At 36.9% G+C, this 22,411-nt stretch overlaps 3 protein-coding genes across 4 annotated transcripts; all 3 read right to left on the bottom strand.

Annotated features, from left to right (window-relative positions):
• Positions 1–1,986: 1,986 nt before the first annotated feature.
• Positions 1,987–8,398, bottom strand: LOC147496265 (uncharacterized). Its single transcript, XM_086559259.1, has 2 exons — positions 5,442–8,398; positions 1,987–2,022 (listed from the first exon to the last, which is right to left on the bottom strand). Exon 1 carries the CDS (start codon positions 6,783–6,785, stop codon positions 5,706–5,708), a length of 1,080 nt encoding a protein of 359 aa, XP_086415385.1. The 5' UTR covers positions 6,786–8,398; the 3' UTR covers positions 1,987–2,022; positions 5,442–5,705.
• On the bottom strand, positions 4,200–5,649 carry LOC147496266 (uncharacterized). The gene is made up of 3 exons (XM_086562523.1): positions 5,172–5,649; positions 4,710–4,896; positions 4,200–4,629 (listed from the first exon to the last, which is right to left on the bottom strand). The coding sequence occupies exons 1-3, from the start codon at positions 5,647–5,649 to the stop codon at positions 4,200–4,202; spliced, it is 1,095 nt and encodes a 364-aa protein (XP_086418649.1).
• Positions 8,399–11,856: 3,458 nt separating the features above from the next.
• On the bottom strand, positions 11,857–18,583 carry LOC147496264 (Protein kinase superfamily protein). Of its 2 annotated transcripts, none has more exons than XM_086559257.1 (8): positions 17,873–18,583; positions 15,759–15,975; positions 15,406–15,641; positions 14,544–14,670; positions 14,201–14,272; positions 13,789–13,975; positions 13,046–13,178; positions 11,857–12,388 (listed from the first exon to the last, which is right to left on the bottom strand). In XM_086559257.1, exons 2-8 carry the CDS (start codon positions 15,907–15,909, stop codon positions 12,125–12,127), a joined length of 1,170 nt encoding a protein of 389 aa, XP_086415383.1. In that variant the 5' UTR covers positions 15,910–15,975; positions 17,873–18,583; the 3' UTR covers positions 11,857–12,124. The 2 variants fall into 2 exon arrangements, with proteins under 2 accessions (XP_086415383.1, XP_086415384.1); XM_086559258.1 differs by having other exon boundaries at positions 15,406–15,638; positions 17,873–18,543.
• Between the last annotated feature and the right edge of the window lie 3,828 nt (positions 18,584–22,411).

Below are 22,411 nucleotides of genomic sequence, written 5' to 3'. Positions count from 1 at the left end.
GATTGTGCGATCCCGCGGTAGCTGCTTGCGTTAGTGTTTTTTGTGCATTTAATGGAGGGGTACTAGTACCATTGAATTGGTTAAATTGGTCAAAGGGGTGCTAGTCCCATTTATGGGGGTGCCAATACCGCGGCCCTCAAACAATTTATCCAAATAATAATCATGAAACAAACAAAAGACTCTAAATGAAACCACATATCCTACTAAAGATAAGACCTTTAAACTAAATGTCATATCCTACCACTATATTCAAACCATCTTCTAAACGGTAGAACACTATTGAAATAATTAGCCAATCACATCAACAAAATGCCAGCAAGAAGCTGTATATTTTGAGACCAGAGAACTCCAAACCCAAATGCAGTCAAAACTAATTCTAGTGGCTTCAACAAAGTTTCAAACTTTATATTTATGAAACCGAAAAAAACAATTAGCTCGCAAGCTTGTATCATCAGTTTCAATATCTAAGAAAAGAAAAGGTTGGCTAACATTCAATTATTATGCTTACAAAACCCAGACAATTTAATTAGGTCGGATAGTAAAACCATGTTAACAATACAATCACATCAAAGTAAACAACAAAGACACAAGCTTTTAAGGAATTGAGAAACTTAAAAACACAATAAACCAGAAAATTTAAAGAATTGAGCCAATTACAAGAAACTGGACTGGAAATTGGGTTCATAAATTGAGGTACAAACACAAACAAAATTTGATGAGAGAGAGAGGGTTACCAAAACTTGAGAGAGAGATGCAGCTCTTGCCGATTTTGAGAGAGATTCCAAGCTCTTAATGTCAAACCACTACCGCCCTCCCACGAAAGCCTCACTTTCTTCTTATACTAGGGTTAGTGAAAGAAATAAATTTTAGGCTGCGGGGTAGTGAAATATTGGGCGGGGTAATGAATTATCGAGCGCGAAGAAAACAAGGACAACACCTTCTCTCTGAAAAATCATCTACGACGGCCACCGAAACTGGAAGAGCACAAACTGTCTTGTCTCTAATTTGGAACGAAAACTTATTTCCTATATTCAACTGAAGTCAACTTTAGTCAACCTAAAAAAACAACTCCGACGGGGTTCAAACTGTTTAATACGGTAAATCTCGTTCCTAATAAGATACGGGGTATATTGTCCCAAGGGTGTGTCCTAATTCTGAAATTCTAGTGTAGTGGAGGACCATGGTGTCCGTGGAGTTTATACGGACGAGAGTCGTTATATGCTTCGCACTGAAAAATAATTTCTTCATATATTACTTACTGTTGGATGATCTGACATTTGTTGCACATTACTTTCTTTATAGATTAGTAATTGTGTCCTGATCTGACATTTGTTGCACAGTGGAAATCATGTTGTGTTTTATTGTATAGATGCACATTACTACTTACAAATTTTCTAATCGTGAATCAGTACGTGGTGCTATCGTGCTAGCTAAGTAGCAATCCTTCTTATATCAATACATTATGGTCTAAAATTCAAAATTATTGACTATTATTCGGAACTTGAGTCAATGGTATTATCGTTCTACTAAAATCAAATAACTTTTGTAGTTACTTTTTTTTTTTTTTTTTTATGCAAATCATACTACCATATATATATTGCAAATATCACACAGACATAGGATAGCAGTTTGAGACTAACATACACCTTGGAAGATCAGACCTTCCTAACTGTTGATATGACCAAGCAGCTAGCGAGTCTGCATCCCCATTAAAGCCCCTACTGATCCATCTAAAAGCAAAAGACCTAAGACCTGACCCTAAAGATATAATATGATTCTTGATCCCTTCCCAAGTCCATCTACAAAAGCTACCCTGTAAGGCTCTAACCACTTCAAGATTATCCCCTTCTAAAACAAAATGTTGTTTTCCAAGATGCTTTGCCCGGTAAGCATTGCGACTTAATTTTGCTTCCAACTTCGGCTTACGCGCTTCCAAAGCTTTAAACCTTGAGCAATTTGCTCCTACTATGACTCCCCTCCGCATGCGCAGCAATAGCTCCAGCTCCAGCCCATCCATACTGCCTGTAAAAGGAAACATCAAATCTAATGATTATACTATCATTTGGCATAAGAGGACAAACATTCTCAAAATTATTCTCTACTATATCTAAAACAGGTTTTGAGTTGAGATAATCTTCTCTAAATGCCAGATAGCATTTCTCTGCCAAAATTCTGCTCTCCCTGATCAGCCTTTCACGATTAGCATTCCTATTTTCAAATTTAAGGTAATTCCTAGCTTGCCAAATCTACTGAATCAAGACAACAATGTGGGTACCAACCAGCCTAAGCTCTGTGTCAGAACTGCAACACCATGCCAAGATCAAATCAATTCTTTCTCTCAAGGAGATCTGTTGTGCCTTGTGCATTCTCATGCTAACATGTGACCCAAACCACACTGTCCTTACCCATTCACAGGTAAAGAACAAGTATTCTGCTGACTCCAGCTCCTTGAGACAAAAAGGACAGGAGAAATCCCCTTTTAATCTTCTTTCTGCTAGGACATCTCCCATAAGTAATATCTGCATGTATAGTTTCTAGAGAAACATTTGTATGTATGCTGGGATAAGAGCCTTCTAGATATGCTTGAGGGTGAGGGGGTTACAGCTAGAGCTTTGGCCCACCTCCTCCTTTGGCTTAAGAAAGTTATAAGCTAATTTAACAGTGATTTTTCCATACTTGTCTTTCTCCTATTTCATTTTTTCAGCAGTATTCACCTCAGGTCTGACTTTGACTTCTAGAACATTGCTGCTAATAAAGGGGTTGAGATGAAGGCTAAGTTTAGCCTCATCCCACCCACTCTTATCTAGCAGAAACAAGTTAGAGACCACATATTTTTCCAAGGTAGGTGCAAGCACCCCCAACTCCTCCAAAATTATAGGTTTTCCATTACATTTCAACCATGGGTCTTTTAGGGCTGAGATAGAATTCTCATTGCCTATAGCCCAGATCAAACCCCCACTTATGTCATTAAAAGTCTTATGGATGCCTTCCCAAAACTAAGAAGCTTTGTCTGGGGGTTTTTTAATATCCCCTATCCAATGTTTACCATTGATGCTAAACAGAGTTCTAGTCCAGAGAGACTGAGTATCCGTAGCAGCTTTCCATAGTAGTTTAGCCAACATGGCTACATTCATATCTCTAGCTTTCCTTAGACCCAACCCTCCAATATCTTTAGGTTAGCATATGTGCTCCCACCCTATGGTGTGGACACTTTTAGTTTGTTCCTTGCCTGCCCACCAAAAGTCCCTACATGCCTTATCAATCTTAGTGCAAGTTGAGATAGGGAGCACATAAGTTGACATAGCATATAGGGGGGTTGACTAAATCACAGCTTGGATGAGAGTTGTCCTGCCAGCTTGGGACAGAACCTTAGCTCTTCATCCTTTAATTTTGTTATGAATCTTATCCACCAAGAAATCAAAGTCCTCAGACTTTTTCCTTGATAGCATGATGGGAACACCAAGATACTTTTCTTTAGGAGCAAAATTCCTAACTTTCCAAAATCTTTTAAGTCTGAATTTTTGTCTATAAGACACATTTCTACTAAAGAACACATTTGATTTCTCAAAGTTTATCTTTTGGCCAGAAACCTCACAATAACCATCCAGAATCCTTTTAAGGTTCCCTGACTCTACCACATTTGCTTTTATAAAAAGAATGAGATCATCCACATAAAGCAAGTGTGTTAGAGCAGGGGATTGCCTTTTGATCTTTATGTCATGCAACTCATTTTCTTGTTCAGCTTTTGCAACCATCCTAGATAGTGCCTCAGAGACAAGAATGAACAAGTAGGGGGATAGGGGTTCCCCATGCCTCACTCCTCTTTTAGGGACAAACTTTTCTAGAGGAGACCCATTTAACATCACTTGGAAGGACACAGTAGAGACACATTGTTGAATCATGTGTCTCCACTTCTGATTGAACCCCAACTTTTCAAAGATGCTATCCATAAAGATCCATTCCACCCTATCATAAGCTTTAGCCATATCCAGCTTAAGGGCAATCCAGCCCTCATTCTTAGATTTCTTATTTTTCATATTATGAAAAACTTCACAAGCTAGCCCCACATTATCTCCAATACTTCTGCCTTTAATAAAAGCCCCTTGGAATGGGGAGACAATTTTATTAATCAGACCTTTGAGTCTATTGGCAAGAATCTTGGAAATAATCTTGTACCCAAAGTTGCACAAGCTAATAGGTCAAAACTTAGAGGCATGATCTGGATTAGATATCTTAGGAATCAGAGTAATATAGGTTTCATTCAAACCAGGATTGAGCTCCCCTTGGTGAAAGAAATCCTTAACAAAGGCAATCACAGCAGGCCCAATGATGTTCCACCATTTTTGATAAAAGATGCCTTGGAACCCATCAGGGCCTGGGGACTTGTATCCCCCCATCTTTTTCACCACTACCCAGATATCCTCACTAGTGGGGATAGCAGTGATGATCTCATTTTCTCTAGCAATCACACAAGGTTGAAACAAATTTAAGATCTGTTCATTTCTCTTAGGGTGATCAGAAGTAAAGATCCCCTTAAAGTACTGATTTAAGGAGACCCCCACCTCAGTTCTACCCTCCTTCCAATCCCCATCATTATTTCTAATCTTTTCTATGGTATTCTTCCTTCTCCTGTATATAGTGGAGAGATGAAAAAATTTAGTATTTCTGGCACCATCTTTCAGCCAAGAGTTGGAGGATTTCTGTTATACCAATCAAGCAACTCATCCTTGAGCCCTTTTGCTTTATTGTAGTTACCGAGGCTAAAAGGTTTAGCCAACACAACATCCAGCTTAGCTTGTGTGGCTTTGATGTTGGTAAAGATATTATCAAACACATACTTATTCCACATAGTTAGATCTTTTTTAGTCTTTTCCAACTTATTAATGAAATTGTTATCTGGTAAATCATTGGAGATCGAATTCCAAGCTTTTTCAATAACCTCCATGCAAGTTTCATGTTTCAACCACATATCAAAGAACTTAAAAGGTCTAGGCAGTTTTTCATCTTTCTTATCCAGATTAATGAACAAAGAAATATGATCAGAAGTAGCATTGGCCCATGTTCTAATTTGAGCATTAGGAAAGGATGCAAGCCAATCAGGCGTGGCCAAGGCTCTGTCCAGCCTTTCCAGAATATGGTCATTAGGCCTTCTGTTGTTGCTCCAGGTATACTTGGGGATTTAAACCCCAAATCCACAAGCCCCAACTCATTAATAAAACTATTAAACTCATGCATGCTTTTAGTGAGTCTACTTCTACCACCTATCTTCTCATCCAGACTCGATATGGCATTGAAATCCCCAAACAAACACCAGAGACCAGGTACAAAAGGGGCAACTTCCTTCAACTCAGTCCACACTTTATTCCTATTATGAGCCACAGGTTCCCCATATACAAAAGAAAAGAACCAAGGATCTTTATGAAAGTAATTTAAAATCTTACCTGTCACTTGGTTGTGTGACGACCCTAGAATTTTCAGTTCCACCCCTTCCTTCCACAAAATAGCCAAACCACCACTTAGCCCTTTAGCTGGAACCGCAAAATGCCTGCTAAACTTGAGCTTCTTACCTAAGTTCTCTATCTCATCCTTACTAGCCTTGGTTTCAAACAGACACACGATATCTACATCAAACTTACCAATTAGGTCCATTAGTTGTTGAACTGCCGTGGTGGTACCAATACCCCGATAATTCCAGACGTGTATCGTCATGGATACCAAGGCAGCTGTGATGGGACAACCACCGCGAGTCCTAGAGGAGATGGTAACAGGCCTCCACTATTTTCTTCACCCAGCTTTGCTTCACATGCTTTAACTTGTTCAGGAATTTCTTCCCTAACATCCATCGTACTGGTTTCCCCTGGACCTTCGTTATTGTGATCCTTGTATTTGATCATCTTTACAATTGTGGAGTCGTCCATTGCCAGGGGAACTGGTTGGCCCTCAGATTCCTCACTCTCATTCTTAAAACCCACCATATCCTGAGCTTCATTATTAATAACTTCTTGCTCTGGATGCTCATCATCTATTTGAATGTCTTCCTCCCAATCCTCAGACTCTTCTGATCCCTCATACTCATCTGATTCATCATCTAAGTCCTCTGATGCAGTGGATGAGGGTTCCGATAAGGTAGCCATCTCATTTCCCCCTTCAATTCCTTGGGATTCTTCAGACCCACTTGAAACAGCGATGATATTAGCCTCTTCTGGGATCAGTAAATGTCCTTCCCCCCTCCTCCTCATCTCATCAGCTTCCCTTTTCACCCTCTTAGAGTGTTTCGCAACACCTCTAATGCTTCTTCTCAGCCATCCATGACCTCCTCCATCCGCCATATTCACACTTCTTACTATCTCCGAGAATCTCTTTCTTTTTGCTCCTATGCTAACCCTTTCACTTGAGCTCTCTTCTTGAACTTCAATTAGAGCTACCCCCCTTATTATATCATGATAATTTTTCTTCTTCTTTTTATGACCTCGGGATACCATCGTCTTAAAACCTCTGCCAAGCGTGGCCTTGCTTTGGAATCGATATCCGATTGATTGATTTGGTAGAGTTGCCACAACCGCTGTATTTGGCTGGATTTCCTCGAATCTAGAGACATTTGCCTTGGAACCAGTTGAGTATAGATCTGTAGAATAGCTAGCCCTACTCTCTTTACTCCTCGTGATATGACCCTCATCTGCCTCCTTCCTGTTTATCTGAGATCCAATTCCTCCTTTCTCTTTTTGGTCCATCAGCACTAAAGTCCATCCATCCTTTAGACTTCCCTCCTCCTCGGCCTGGTCCATATTATGATCCCTATATATATTGGCCCAAACCTGTTACCCTCTTGTTAGCATCCAGATATCTTTTTGTTTCTCTATCCAGCCCAGAACCCAACTGCCCACCTATCTCACCTTCAGGCCCATCTTTATCATTGTTATCTTGGTCAGATCCATGTCTTCCACTATTACTTGGGCCTCCAGCCCTATTTCCAAAATCTATTTGAGAAACTGCCAAACAGTTTTTATCCGGTGAAGCAGCCGTTATTTGGGTCCCAGTACTTTGGTTCTCCTCTGATTCTTTGCTCTTGTCTCTATTGACCTCTATCCCCCCTGACATATTTTGTCGCCACCTTTCTTGTCTAGCACGCATACTGTATCCCCTACCTCCATGAGTTGACGGTGCCAGCATCTCCTCGTACCTGAGTTTTTTTGGGGTACCTTCTATAGTGACTGTCTGTTTGCCTGAGTACGCAATGCCATTGAAGAACTTGGTCGCTTTCATCTGACTAGTAAAAAACGGTTTGATGTCCTTTGGTGAGCCACCAACTCTTGATAGTTCATATCTGTGTTGTGCTCTGATCCGACAGCTGTATTGGTTGTGGCCTATGACACCACAAAAGTAGCAGAATATATCTAGCTTTTCGTATTTGAATCTTACTTCCAGCACCTCTCCTGTTTCCAGCTTGATCTTTAAGTCCTTAGCCAATCTTTCCTTTATATCAATTTCCACTCTAACTCTAGCTACTGGCTTGTTGAAATCTGGGGGACATGATAGGTCTGCTTCACACACAGTTCCGATATTCGCTCCTATCTTCCACACATTAACTTTGTTAATTCGCATCTTTGGAAGATCCCAGATTTGGACCCAAAATTTTACAAAGTCGAAGTTGTACTCCTCCATATTACTTGACCCAATCCATTCCTTAATAGAAAAGATATGGTCATGGATAATCCATGGACCATTTTCCAGCACATGTTCCCTTTCCTTTTCTTCCTCAAAAGTAATTTGAACATGTTCTATGTCCATCAGATCCAAGCAGATAGCTTTTTCCGTTTGCCATGTCCGGTGAACTTCCTCACTTAACTCTTCCAGGTCAATAGTTTGACCACCATAAAACTTGCCTATAGTGTGAGTTTCCCGTTGAATTGTTCTTCGATGTTCAGGCAATCTAACTCAACCACCCTCTGTTTCTTAGCAAAGAACAGTTTATACATGTCTTTCTACAGATCTTCTATTTTTCTTTGTCCTTATGTTGTTACTTCCATATCTTGTTGGTTTCTCATACCTACGACCAAAAAGAATCTTAAACTCAGGACAGAACTCTACCCTACCACCTAAAAGTACCTAACAAAACCAGGAACCTAGTGACAACACAATGGAGGTAAAGCAAAAAGAAATGAACCACCTAGGTAAGACCAGACTGTTCTCAAAGAGAACGACACAGCTATACACAAAGGGAAGAGAACAAGAAAGAAGGCACTTGGCCAAACTCTAGATCCCTGGAGAGGGATCTAAAGAAAGATGAGAGAGCGAAATATAGAGCTTGTAGTCAAGGTTAAGAGTTTTAATGGAGTCTCTGTTTTCGCCCACAGGATAGGCTTGGTTCAATATCAATTGTATATAACCTCACTTTTGGAGTTACCTTACAGATGAAATTGTTCTACAGAAGCAGTAGCAAGGTGGGGCTTAGAAAAAATGTACAATCCTTTGGCCCATATATTTGCACATTGAACTCATCGATTCCATAATTAATTGACTCCACATTATAGAAAATCCAATGCTCTTAAGCGTGGTTAGCCATAGTCCAAAGGTGCAACGTCCACGTCTAGCTCTATTTCATAGTACATAGCATACAAAAGCCCATATCCACTTATTGCATCCAAGTCCTGTCATCACTGCACATGACTGCAAGTAATCCAAAATCATTTCGTCAAATATGATATTAGCACCTTTAAAACAAATAAAGGAACATCAATCAAGAAAACAGATTAAAGTACTTAAATCGTATTATCTAAGCTCTTTGGACACTGAGAAAAAAAATGAGAAACATGACATGAGAAAAAATTGGAATGTTAAATAGCTATGGTGAATTGTGAGTTAAAGTTTGGTGCTACACATTTGGATTAAGTATTTTGCATACACGTTTTTGGTCTATATTTTGGTCTAACCATACTGCAAGGGTAAAACCATGAAAATAGAAGGGCCAATCAATAATGTAAGGATCCTAGCTAGTAGTTTTCCAGCTATCCCATTACTTCTAGGAGCTGAGGCAAATTAAAAGGGAGCTAATGTTATATAAAGGATTCCGCCAGTTCTCAATTTATAGAGGTTGTTTAATTGATAAACCCATTTGCACTAAAACACCCAAAAAAAACGAAAACTGGAAAACTGAACATGGAGAAATCGAATATATACATTATGGAGATTTCGAGCTTGGGCGTTCTTGAGACTTTTTGTTTTGCTCATATTGAATATGATACTCTACCAATACTTTCTTAACAGTCACCAAATCAATTAGAATATCCTACCACTATTATATTAAGGGTCCCAAAATGACTAACTCTACCGCACTATAATCAATTGTACATTTGTATCCATATCCCATAGTAGCAAATCCTACAAAAATTTCTTCAAATGAACCTCAAGTCTTTGTCTTCCATTCAAACATAATAGACTATCAGTCGGCAGTGCTCCGAAAACTTAAGAAGGGTGGTTCAAAGCAACAAATGCATGCGATTGAACCCTTCTAATTTTCCCAAGTTTGCCTCCTTAAGTAGGTTTTGTGTTTCTCTATGAAACTTGAGTGTTAAAATCCTTAAAGGCGTCATAGCAGTACCGAAATGGAGAAAAAAACGTAAAAGAATCAAATTGGAGGAAAAAAAAAATTTAATAATCGAATTGTGTAGATACCTTGATGATTTATGAGTTTCGTAATGGCAAATAAAAGTGTGTTTCGTCAAATAAAAGTGATTTTTCATTAGAACTTTTAAAGGAAATCTCCGCAAAATAAATTTTGGACTGCAGCTCCCAACCCCTGGTTAAATCTTTCCACGTTCCAATTATCACAGAAAGCTTAAAGCGAATAAGATCAGTAAGTCCTAGCCTTATAGGTGTGGTGGGACTCGACTATTTCTTCACTATTGATCCTAGCCTCCTAGGTGTGGTGGGACTCGACTATCTCTTCACTATTAAAGGGTGCGGCAAACACACTACCTCTTGGGATCTAGGGGATTCCCAGGAGACTAGACTGATGAAACAATCAACACAATCTAATCAACTTATTTTTACGCCCCAAAACTTTACAAACTTATTAGTCCTTAACAATATCATACATACACATAGACACCCAACCCAATCTCACTTAAAATTATATAATTTTAACCAATAGCAAAATAAAAAAGGAAAACCATTCTAACAAATAAACTTTACCAGTATTTGTTTATTCGGAGTATTTGTTTCACTTTTTTTTTTTTGTTCTTTGAAACCGACCCAAAAAAATAAAAAGTTCGTGATATGGTGAGTTGAACCCACGACCCTGATGGAAACAAAGTCGTTCCCGTTAGTGTCCCGATTCTTACAATTAAAATCAGCCCTCAACAGCCGTTAGATTTCACTCAAATCGATTAGAGGACCGTCCTTTGTGTGTTATTTTGTCCTGTAGTGCTAAAAAATACCCCTATCTATATCTATATCTATATCTTAATATTAAAGCTCCCGCAAAGGGTATTTTTCGAGCTCTATTAAAATTCCACATCATCATATCCTATTAAAACAGGAATTCCTTTCCTGTTTATTAGACACTTCTAATTAAAACGGGAATCAATTTCCTATTAAAACAGAAATTTCTCCTCTATTAGAAAAAAGAAATTCTAACACTTCTAATTAAAATGGGAATCTTTTTTCTATTAAAACGAGAATTCCTTCCCTATTGAAAAGAAAAAATATAGCATATCTAATTAAAACGAAAATCATTCTCCTATTAAAACGGAAATCATATTTCTAAATTAAGTCAACTATTAAAAATGGGTTTATAAAACTTAATTAAAATAATTTGTTAGAAAATTAAAACGGGTTTTTAAAATTTAATTAAAATGATTTGTTATGAAATTACAATAGGTTAGCGACTAAAACGGGAATCACGATTTGTTAGAAAATTTCTATATGTATATAGTTATGATTGTTGAACATGTTTTCAAAAGAGCCGGTGCGTATGCACGGGCCTACTTTCTAGTCTTAATATTAAAGCTCCCACAAGGCGTATTTTTCTAGCTCTCTTAAAATTCCACGTCATCAATTCCTATTAAAACGGGAATTCTTAGCACTTCTAATTAAAACAGGATTCTTTTTCCTATTATAATGGAAATTTCTCCACTATAGAAAAAGAAAAATCTAACACTTCTAATTAAAACGGGAATCATTCTCCTATTAGAAACGGGAATCACTCTTAAAATAAAATGGAATCTCTCCTAATTAAAAAACAGGTTTTTAAAACTTAATTAAACCAATTTGTTAGGAAATTAAAACGGGTTAGCGACAAAAATAGGAATCACGATTTGTTAGAAAATGTATATATGTATAGTTATGATTGTTAAGCAAAATTTTAAAATAGCCGGTGCGTATGCAGGGGTCTATTTTCTAGTCTTAATATTAAAGCTCCCACAAGGGGTATTTTTCGAGCTTTATTAAAATTCCACGTCATCAACTTAATAGTTAACTTAAAACGGGAAACTCTTCTTTTAGAATCCAACTTCAAACGGAATCTCCTTTCTTTTTTAAACCAAACCTCAAATAGTAATATAAAAACTCTTTATTTCCAAATTAAAATGGGATTCCTCCCCCAATTAAAAAACACGAGTTTTTAAAACTTAATTAAAACAATTTGTTAAGAAATTAAAACGAGTTTTTAAGACTTGATTAAAATAATTTGTTAGAAAATTAAAACAGGTTAGCGACGAAAACAGAAATCACGATTTGTTATGATTGTTGAGCAAATTTTAAAAAAAGCCGGTGCGTATGCACGGATCTACTTTATAGTATATCTTACATAGCTCAGTGTTTTATATCGGAATATGTGGTTTCAAGAATGAAGCACAGGAATCAAAACATCATTCCATATTATTCAAAACCAAAACCAACCCAATCTTTTAATATGTAATTAATGACAAAGAATGTTGTACATATATCGATCAAAAAGGAATATATAAAAAAAATGTTGTACAGAAGAATTTCTCTACATTTATGCTGAAGAATAAATAAAAAATCAGGCAGCTGCTCTTTTGTACACTTGACAAACAGCTTGATCTCTATACTTCACAAGGGGAGCACAAACAACTATATGTAAACATTCGTATATTTTCTTCTTTTATCTTGATGATCTGAACAGGTGGCTTCCGAGGATCACAGTAGGAGTACCTTCCCCCATGACTGTGGTTAAGCTCTCTTCTTTCTCGATTATCCTTTCTACTTCAGATACCACGTAATTCGTGGTTGGCCGCCTCTGGCTTGAAGGTTCCACACACCGCACGGTGAGCTGTATGAACTCTTTCATACTCTCAGCTGTAAAGTTGCTTCCCAACCGACGATCAATGATTGCAGAAATATTGCTCGACTCCTGATAATTTTGTGCCTTCATTGATCATAGGAAATCCACACACAATAAGAAGTAATGAGAAAATCTGGTTAACAAAGAGACTAAAGGTATCACATTCATATGTCCTACACTATTCGTAGCAACTAGCAACATCATTTTTTATAACAAAAATGGTCACACACAAAGACACACACTTCGGGAGTTTAAATTTTAAAACATTGCATAACAGTATAGGTGGTCTTGGGACTACTCCACGTCACCCGGTAAATCAAAGTCCACAAGTTAGACTCAAGTCACACCACATGTAATGGTTGTCTTGAGATCAACTGCCCCACAGTGGGAGTTTAAAGCCTTTCATCTTACCCGCTAAATCAAAGTCCATGTGTTAGGCAGTACTTAGGCTCTAGTCATGCCCCACGGGACATTGTCCCACATCAAAAGTATAAACTTTAAAGCCTTGCATAATAGCATATGTGTTCCTGGGTTGACTCCACTCATTGCCAATTGATATTGAATTAGATGTTCCAAAGTTTAATACACTTACATAATACTCTATACAAAAATGAGAACACGAAAAGCTCTAAATATTTATTTTAAAGCACTGCATTATCTGATCAGAGGAGGGTTTATCTAATCCACTTAAGATCTCTCTTTTAAGAACATATAAGAGCATTGTATTAAGAAGTTAATTACCCATTCAACCAAGCTTCTATCAGATTCTGAAGACTCAAATTGCAAAGCTTCTCTCCCGCTTACTAACTCCAGCAGGAATACTCCAAAGCTGTATACATCACTTCTATCTGAAAATCTCCCAAATTCTTTCACCCTATAATCAGTAAAAAGAGATAGATAAACAGAAGCTATAAAGGAAAAATGATTTTGGTGCGTGATCACTTATTCACTTATAGTAAAAACGTAAGACCACAATGATGTTGCAATACTCAGAAACCAACTTCATGGAGTTGAACTGAGCATTGGTTTAAACTTTAATACCTAATGTTGTATTCACAACACCCAACTAAGAACGAAATGTCTCAAGGCAAGCGCGTACTAACCGGGAGCATTTATCCAAACCCAAGGTACAGTTAACTTAATTTAAACAACACACAATGTTTTTATTATTTGAAAATACAAATGATATAGTAGAGGCAAATAGGTAATGGCCTTTCAGACTACAAGATACATGCAGGAGCTTAGGTGTACTTGGGTACTTGGGTGGGCTGGGGTCTGTGGCAAATTAGCTACTTGCTGATCACCCGTATATAATCTTCTTGATGTAATTTCCAAATTATATCAATTGATACAATTTATCTGGAAAAAAAGTCGGGGTGGGGGGTTGGGGATTAGAATGCATGCAAAGAATGCTGCAAATACTGAAAGATTAAGCACGCAAATATGATCTAATGCATGGAGAATTTTGTAGAAAAGAACATTACTCGGGAGCAAAGAACACGTCTTCATCCATTGTTCGATAAGATGGACCCGCAACGTTAACTCTACCAAGTACATTGCGAAGCCCTGCATCTGCAACCTTAGCAATGAAGTCTTCATCAACAAGGACATTGGCTGTCTTAAAATTCTTATGCACTAAAATAGGAGTTATGGCATGAAGATGAGCCAATCCTGCAGGGAAATAAAACAAGGCAGCATCATTCAGGTAACAGCGGTTTGAGACCTTTCAAGTCTTAAAGAGAAATTCAAGGAAATTATTATACGTCTTGCAGGAAGCATACTAAAAATTTGGTGAGATTCAATAAAGATCTTCTGATATCTTAGCTTACTAAGACTATGAAAAGTGAAAACTAATACCAGAGAAGCAGTCAATGCTCTCTGTTTTGCAGAGGATACCTTTAGCTGCACCAAGAGCTATTGAAAGTCTATTCTTGAACTGTAGCTTTTCATTAGAAACCTGACCTGCGCCTGCAAAAGAGAACCAAGAAACTTAAGTGACTATGACTTTAATTTAAAATTCTAGGAGAATTTGCATATATACTATATTTCAGAAGAAAAGCTGCGGACTGCAGTAAACGTTTTGAAGTTTCTGATGATAAGAAACAATCAAGCATCCACATAAATATACCAAATGAAGCACAAAACTCGCGAAACGATTAGATCGAATTCTTAATATAACCAACCAGGATATATAACCAATTTATAAGCTATAGTAACACATAAATGGCTGGACAGTTACCATATAAGTGACTGGAAATACTTCCATTAGGTATATACTCATAGATAAGCATTTGTTGACCATTTTCCTGGCAGTAACCCAAAAGATTCACAAGATTCCGGTGCCGAATAGATGAGAGATAGCGTACCTGATAGGAAATCGGGTTTCAATCATTCAAGCGTAAAAAGAGAAAGGAAAAAAAGTGACGTAATTGATGTTACATTAATATACAATACATATTACATGTCAATCATTTATAACTTTTGTCGACTCCCTCAAACAAACAATTTATTGTCATTATATTACGTTATTTTATTTTATTTTATTTTAAAAAAATTTAGGAAGAATACAAACTTATATTGATACAGTTTGTTATTTGATGGTCACGTGAAATCTGAACGTACTCTTATGAAAGGAAAATAAAATAAGAGACATAAGAAATGTATCAAACTTCAAAACCTCAAACATATTAAAAAGAAACTTGAGTTCACGCTGGACACTTTGGAAAGCTCAAAGGAATCTAGTCTTTCCAATACAAACTGGCCAAGCTGGAAAATTGCACGCAGTCTAGAAGATGTATATGAAAGCATATACTTTAAGAAATCAAATAATAAGAAAAACATATGTAGTGCAAGGAGAGCTGCGGTCCCAACTAGGAGATGCCATTTTAAACCGTTAAAATTGTGCATATTGTTTCTGCCTAATTGGGAAGTATATGCTTTTCTAAACCCCAACTCAGAGTGGAATTTTTAATGGTTTTCTTAACAGTTTGCTAAACCCCCCAAAAATTTTCTAAAACTATAGGAAATTTTAAACAGATTTCTTCACAGGTTCCAAGTTAATTATAACTAATTGTACCCTGAAAGTAACATGCACTACTTACTTCTATAATAAAATCCTGGCTTGGTGCGCCAGCTCGCTTTTTAATGGCTACAAACAAACCATCGTGAAGCAGACCCTTGTAAACTTCCCCAAACTTTCCTTCACCAATCAGATTAATTTCACTAAAGTTCTTTGTAGCTAAAGCCAATTCTTCGAACATGAAGCATCTGGCATCTCGTGAGTCAGAAAGAGATCTACCTCCTGCTAAAGACAATTCAACCCCAATGTTTCTTCCTGCTGCATATAATTACAAAAGGTGAAGATCAACATCATATTTCCTTCGTTTTATAGTAAATTAAGATAGAAGAGTAGTTTTTTTCTCTTTACATGTCTTATCAAAAGATTCGCACTTACCTTGAAGAGATGGATCAGAAGAGCCAGTCTCGGAAGTTCTTGAAATGCTCCTGTTATGAGATAAGCAGAACCATAACAGTATAATAATAAACCCCACCAATGCCACGGCTCCTGCAGCACCACCAAGTAATGCTGCAAGAGTCCTTGACATCTAGTACACACCGTCTTCAGCAACTTAGAACAACAGGCACGGTGCATATATTACTAGACATATAACCTGATTTAGAAAACATGAAGTTCAATTTAAGTAGAAGAAATAATTAGGAAATAGAAATCTACCTGCTCAAAAATATATAGAAACAGAAAATCAACATTCTCTTCCACTAGTTCTTTGAGATTGTTGTTAAGAACATGTACATCTATCTCTGAAAACAACTGCAATGGTGAATGGCAAGCAAGAAAATGCTTCATGGGAGAATATTGATACACATTGAAAAATGCATAACGATGCTTCAAACTCTACCTACATAGCTTGATTTGATTAATATGCATGTTTCTGCCTACAGTATATGCTCATAATATATATGCGACAAAATAATGGAAACGGAGAGATTTATGTCAAATGTAGGTAATCAACATCATTTTATCTAATTAAGTTCGTTGAAATTTGATCAACGGGAAGTTCAAAAAAAACATATATGAACTCTTGAATACTAAACGTAAGTAAGAACGCTAGTCTTTTCTGTCTGTCTACATCAGTACATTCAACCTCTGGCTCCTAAAGTTCCCTTTTGTATTTCATTACAAGTTAAGTGACATTGACCTGGTTATGTGTATTGGTATCCGAGACAAATTCGAAGTATCTGACATGATGAAATACTAATCATCGAGGTATATAACCTTCAATATGTCCGTCTGTCAGATACACATCTTGTAACAGGACGGATCTTTCCTAAATATAAAGCGGCTTGAAATCACAGAACAACTACAACCAATAGAAGTCCTGCGTGATACTGAAAACTTTCAGGGTAGGATTCATGGGGGGAGAGTGAAAGAGTGAGTTATTATACCTGAAGATGAAGTTGAGTTATGGACACAAAATATTCTGGCCCGTTAAGCCTTGAGTTCTGTCAAGGTGTATTAAAAGGACTTACTGGTAAGTTTGAGATGCAAATCTCTTTTAAGGTTTGGATTCAATAACCAGCCAGGTACATGTCTCGTCTTGTTCGTTAGGAGAGAGGAAGAGTCCAGCTCAATTTCCAAAGGCGTTTTCCACGTTATTAAAGATTTATACCTTGTATGACTAATACAAGTTAAAATTCCAGCTTATGATTTCACATTTGGATTTGGCATTTATAGTAAAGCAATTAAGACAAATGCGATTATAAGGTTGATTGGGTAGGTGACGATCTAGTAAGAAAATTACTAGAAATAGTACATTATTATCCAAATTAGGCGCTATCTTGTGGTGTAGACATGTTGTACAAAACAGCAAAGGGTTGAATCAACACCTTCGTTTGCTGTCACTGCATCTGGTTTAAGATGTTTGCAGCAAATTATTAATTTGGTATATAAGACGCATGACTATATATATAAAGTTCATTCTCAATGTAATGAAGGAGAGATACGCGATATCTTTTATAAGTAAAGATAAAACAACACAAAATGTCACTATAGGCTTACTGATTGCAAGTAACTAGTAAAGGCCGGTTCTTGAATTTGTAGAGTGTCAGTGTTGAGGGAGGATGCTTAAAAGTTGATGTTAAAATGTTAAGTATGGGAATCCAACTCAAAACCAATTGGTGATGAGTGGAGTGGCTATATATTGATAGCTCGGCTTTAGACTCCCGAATGTCGGACCAATGATCTCAACAGTTGATACAAGCCACCACGTAAATTGGTTTCAAGAAGATACAGGAATGGAGGAAAGTTATCCACTATCCTAAATTTGACACGCTAAACCAAATTGGATTTCTGAATAGAAAGCAATAATCCTAGTGTAATGAGGGTTAGTTTTCACATGAACAAGAGAAGTTCTTGAGCATTTAAGTAGACATATAGTACATTGATGCATACAGAATTATTAGTCTCATATATAACTCAAAATAAAGAAAAGGCAATTGAATTCAAGTAATACTAAAAAAGCAAGGGACTTATTTGCATTAAGTTCATACCTGCAATATGTATTCCATCTCCATTCAAACAGCAGCTATCCAGACTACATAGTGCATACACATTTCGTCCGTCGTGGTAGATGACGAGACCAGACAGATAAATGGATCAAAGTACAGTGTCCCAAAACCGAGCAATCCTTTCAGTAACTGCTGAATTGCACTTGATAGGAAATACCAGCTCAGCACCCTTTAGTTGTTTGTACTTTAATTGATTGAAAAAAATTCCGTGGGCTGCTTGAGAGTGAGTGTATCATCCTTGGATACATTTTTCTGACAATGCCGACAGATAGTGACCTGCTGCCGACACAAAACATAAACCACTTTTCTTTTCTTTTTTTAAATTTTTACCACTTGCTCACCAAACCAACACTTGCTTCAGTTGCTTGTTACTTGCAAATTAATGCAACAACACAAAACAGAAGAACTACAGTGTTAATGATGTTGGAAGCACACCAAACAGAATATGAAGAAGAAGTAATAACAGGAGAGTGGGAAGAGAGAGAAGGGAAGGGAAAAAAGAAAAGAAAGAGAGTTTTTTGTTGGTGTGGGCTGTAAAGCAGATTGTCTGGTACTGGCAAGTTGGTGGGGTTTTGAGTTTTGAGTTTTGAGTTTTGAGGAAGGGTTTTATTTTTTTTCATCTCCCTCTCTCTGTTTTGTACAGAGCATCTTTCGCTGTAACATGTTACCTCATAGAGAGACTACCACTACTACTGCTATTACTACTGTCCATTTTCCTTCTTTGTTTTTTTCTTTCATTTACTATTATTATTGTGAAAATAAATTAGTCAGTTGAACAGCTCAACAGCAGTATCAACACTCAAGTATTCTAGTCAAGACTATATTTAATAATTATTATAAACCAAATTCTTATTTATTAATTATTTAAGTTAATTTAGCATATATATATATATATATATATATATATTATTATAAAGAAGGGTATATGGAATTGGCACCCACCAATTCAAATATACTAGCACTTCTCCATTAATCACATAAAAAACACTCACGCTGCAAGATCGCACAATCCACAACATTGGATTGTCGCGAGATCCCATATCTCACGGAAGATGGTTGCCGTGAGTTTTTTTTTTTAGCCACCGCAAAAAAAATTAGTTGCCGCAAAATAGTTGTGTTCACTAAAATAGAGTATTTACTTGTATTAATTATCAAAACTCTTCTTTATTAATTTGATCACAAGTTTTTCTTATAGCATATGAAACTATTTGCCGCGAGATAGCAAAATTATGACTCGATTGTAAAAAAAAATTGTCATAATTTTGGTGTTGTTATTGGAGTGTATAAAGAATCTTTAAAGAAAAAAAATGAAGTATCCATATATCGTGTGTGTTCAATACGTAAAATTTGAAGTAAAAAAAACAAAAAAACACAAAAAAAATGTTCCACGACAACTGCCTGCCGTGGGATATAAAATCACGCGGCAACCCGATGTCATAGATTGTGTGATCTCGCAGTAACTGCCTGTAGTGGAATATGGGATCTCACCGCAGATACAGTAGAACTATGGGCATATGGGATGTAAAAAGACATATAAAGAATAACTATTATTGTTTTATTTTTCTGCCAAAAAAAAGGTGCCGCTACCGGCGCCCAAAAAAAAAAAAAACAAAACGTTGTATTCAAAGCTGGGTGGGGTAGGGCCGGGTACCAAAAGCCAGCTACGTTGACGTTGCTACCTATTCCGAATCAAGAAAATGAAAGGATACCCTACTTCAGGTGTTGGATAATCTTATCCCAACTCCCATCTTCCTGATTCGCCACATGGACGACCCTTGTAAACTAATAGAGAATGACACTCAATTGCAACTTATATTCATGGGTCTTCACCGCATCAGTACTTCTGTAGTACAAATTGCTTTTGCTTTCTTTGATAGAGTTATAGAACAGTGCTCAAAGTTCGTTCCAGTGCAACCTACTTGTTTTAATTAATATGAGTCTTTTAAACTCACAATGTGTGTCAGCTCATTAATGGAGATTAGCGTCATATAATTTATAAGCAAAAACAGCATAGCCATTCTAGGGATCTTGCTGGGCCCTATTCGCTCATGCCAGTGTAGGCCCATCTACATGTTCAGCAGCTTTTAGAGTTTTAGACTTTAGTACGTGTTTACTGTTTACAAGGGAAAAAAAACAACTAAAAACACCGAAAGCAAGAAGGCAACATAATATTACTGGCTGTCTATGTGGTCGCAGATGAGAGAGAGAGATTTCTTAGAGCATTACGTTGCGGCATTTTTGAGTTTTGACCATTTTTTGGTCACTACGTACAGTCTACAGTGCCATGCATGTTCACAACTTCACATACAGGCGGCATATAGCAACTTCCTAGCACTTAATTATCTCATTCCGAGGTTTTCCCTTTACACTGACTCTCTACATTACTATATTACATATTTACATCACAACATGATATTAGATTAATGGCTTCTTCGTTCCCTAAAATATTTTTCAGGAAATATTTGTTTGACAAAAAGAATTAACATTGGTTGAGGAAAAGATTTATTATTTCGTATTAATTTTTCACTGGAATATGCTTGCAACATGTGCTCCAGCCTCCAAGTCTCCAAGTTACATACCCCCCTCCATTGATGGGAATAGTGCGTCGTTGATACTTGATACTCCTAGAGACACACTTTTCCACATGCGGCAATTGTTTTCATAAATTGAGTTAAGTATGACAAACCTTAAAAACTAATCCATAGATTTACCATTTCTGATCTTTTATATATATAGATAGATAGTGCTATCTGATCTTTCTCTTGTAGTGGAAATAATAAAGAAAGTAGCCGAATAAGGGGCAGCGGCCCCACTATAGCCAAACATGAGATAGGCTAGCTGGTGATATAAAGTTAAGGTAAGAGATGCTACTGTATTTGATGATTGACTGAATCATCTGGTTTTTGTAGGCAATGTGAATAAATTAGGACCTTGCCCAATAGACATCAATTTCTTCTCTTTTGCTCGCAAAAAGTTTGTCGCTAAGGTACCTGTAGACTGTAGTTGATTAAATATTGTATATTTTGAAATTTTGTAGAGGTGATTTTTATAGTTTGTTGAACATATCTACAAAAAATTAGATTCTAGTTCATCTTGTAGATAAAATTGTAGGGCATATATAATATAAACCATGGTATAAAAACTATGATATATTGATCTCTCCCCATAACTTAGCTATGAGTCAATGACCATGAGAATAATGTAGTGGCTAGTTCGTGTGTGGCTGGTGCAATTAGCAGCAGATGTTCCATCTCTTCTATGTTTGTTTACAATAATGGAGTTTTATCTTAGTGGATGTGGCCCACGAACTCTTGAGTTATTCGATTGAGGTTGAGTTTGGTATCTCAATTTTGTAAACTTTTCGAAATAGAATCAGAACTAGAACTGTAAATGTGTGGAGTACATGTGTTTATGGTTTCCACTAGCGACTTCCGACCAAGAAGGATTCAAAATCCAGATAAAACTTTTGGGTGTGAATTGACAGCAAGGTTTCACTTGATTTGTTTCAGTTTCAGAACTATGGGTGAAAACACGAAGTCTTCATTCTTTCGACGTTCTAGTTCAAAATTTTACATGGAAAAGTTTACATATTCGTAGGTTGCGTGGGAACAAGCACAACCGAAGCTTAATGAATCGGAGTTGTTATTTACGTATCTTACACTATAGATACAAACATTTTGCACCATTAAGAGATTAAAAACATCAGCAACTGGGCCAGAATTTATTTTCAAACGTTAAGTTGGGATTATAACATCCAGCCCTTTATTGATTGATAGTACAATAGTACACCCTCTCATTTCTATCCTCCATTATCATATTTGTGAGTTTAACATCAAGAGGAGGATAGAAGATCAAGAGGAGGATAGAAGAGTATCATCTGGTTATCTAGTGTTCCAGTGCATTGGTAACCAAGTACAATGAAACTAAATAATCTGCCGCTTATTACACTCTCTGTTGGCTAGAACCTCACTATAAGGTGGGACATGTTCTCAACTATTTAAACTCTCGAATAATGGTGGGTGGACGGATGGACCTGGGTTCCGCTGGTACATGTTGCTTTCATATTTTCCTGGGTATAAAAGATCCCCTAGACGTCCATGGTCCATCCCAGTTCTTTATCTACTTGAAGTTCACATTTCAACGACCTCGAATCGTTGTCATGAAAAGGTTTGCTAGTAATCATGTATGCAGTAATTTCACTACGCTTAGTCGTCGCACTAAGAAAGGTAAAATGGTATGGTGGTCTTAAACTATTAATCGAATATGACTAACTTATCACACTGAATCAGACTAACTTGACATTTATCACAGCCTACGTGTGGATGGAAAATTTTCTGTGTTAGATTTGAATGTGCTGCAAAAATGGTCTTAGCTATAAAAACTAAAGAGGTGAACTAACTATTATTTTAGGGCTTTAGGCTCCACTTACTATACCAATAGAGCTCACTCTACTCGAGTACCGCGACCAATCTTTCAAATTATCAATTCTTAATCTACTGTTTGCCAGAATGGATTATAGTT

Source organism: Coptis chinensis, chromosome 5 (assembly GCF_015680905.1).
Source record: "Coptis chinensis isolate HL-2020 chromosome 5, ASM1568090v1, whole genome shotgun sequence".
NCBI classification, from domain to species: Eukaryota; Viridiplantae; Streptophyta; class Magnoliopsida; order Ranunculales; family Ranunculaceae; genus Coptis; species Coptis chinensis.
Note: the sequence above shows the minus strand (reverse complement) of the source record. Positions and strands in the feature narration are given on the sequence as shown.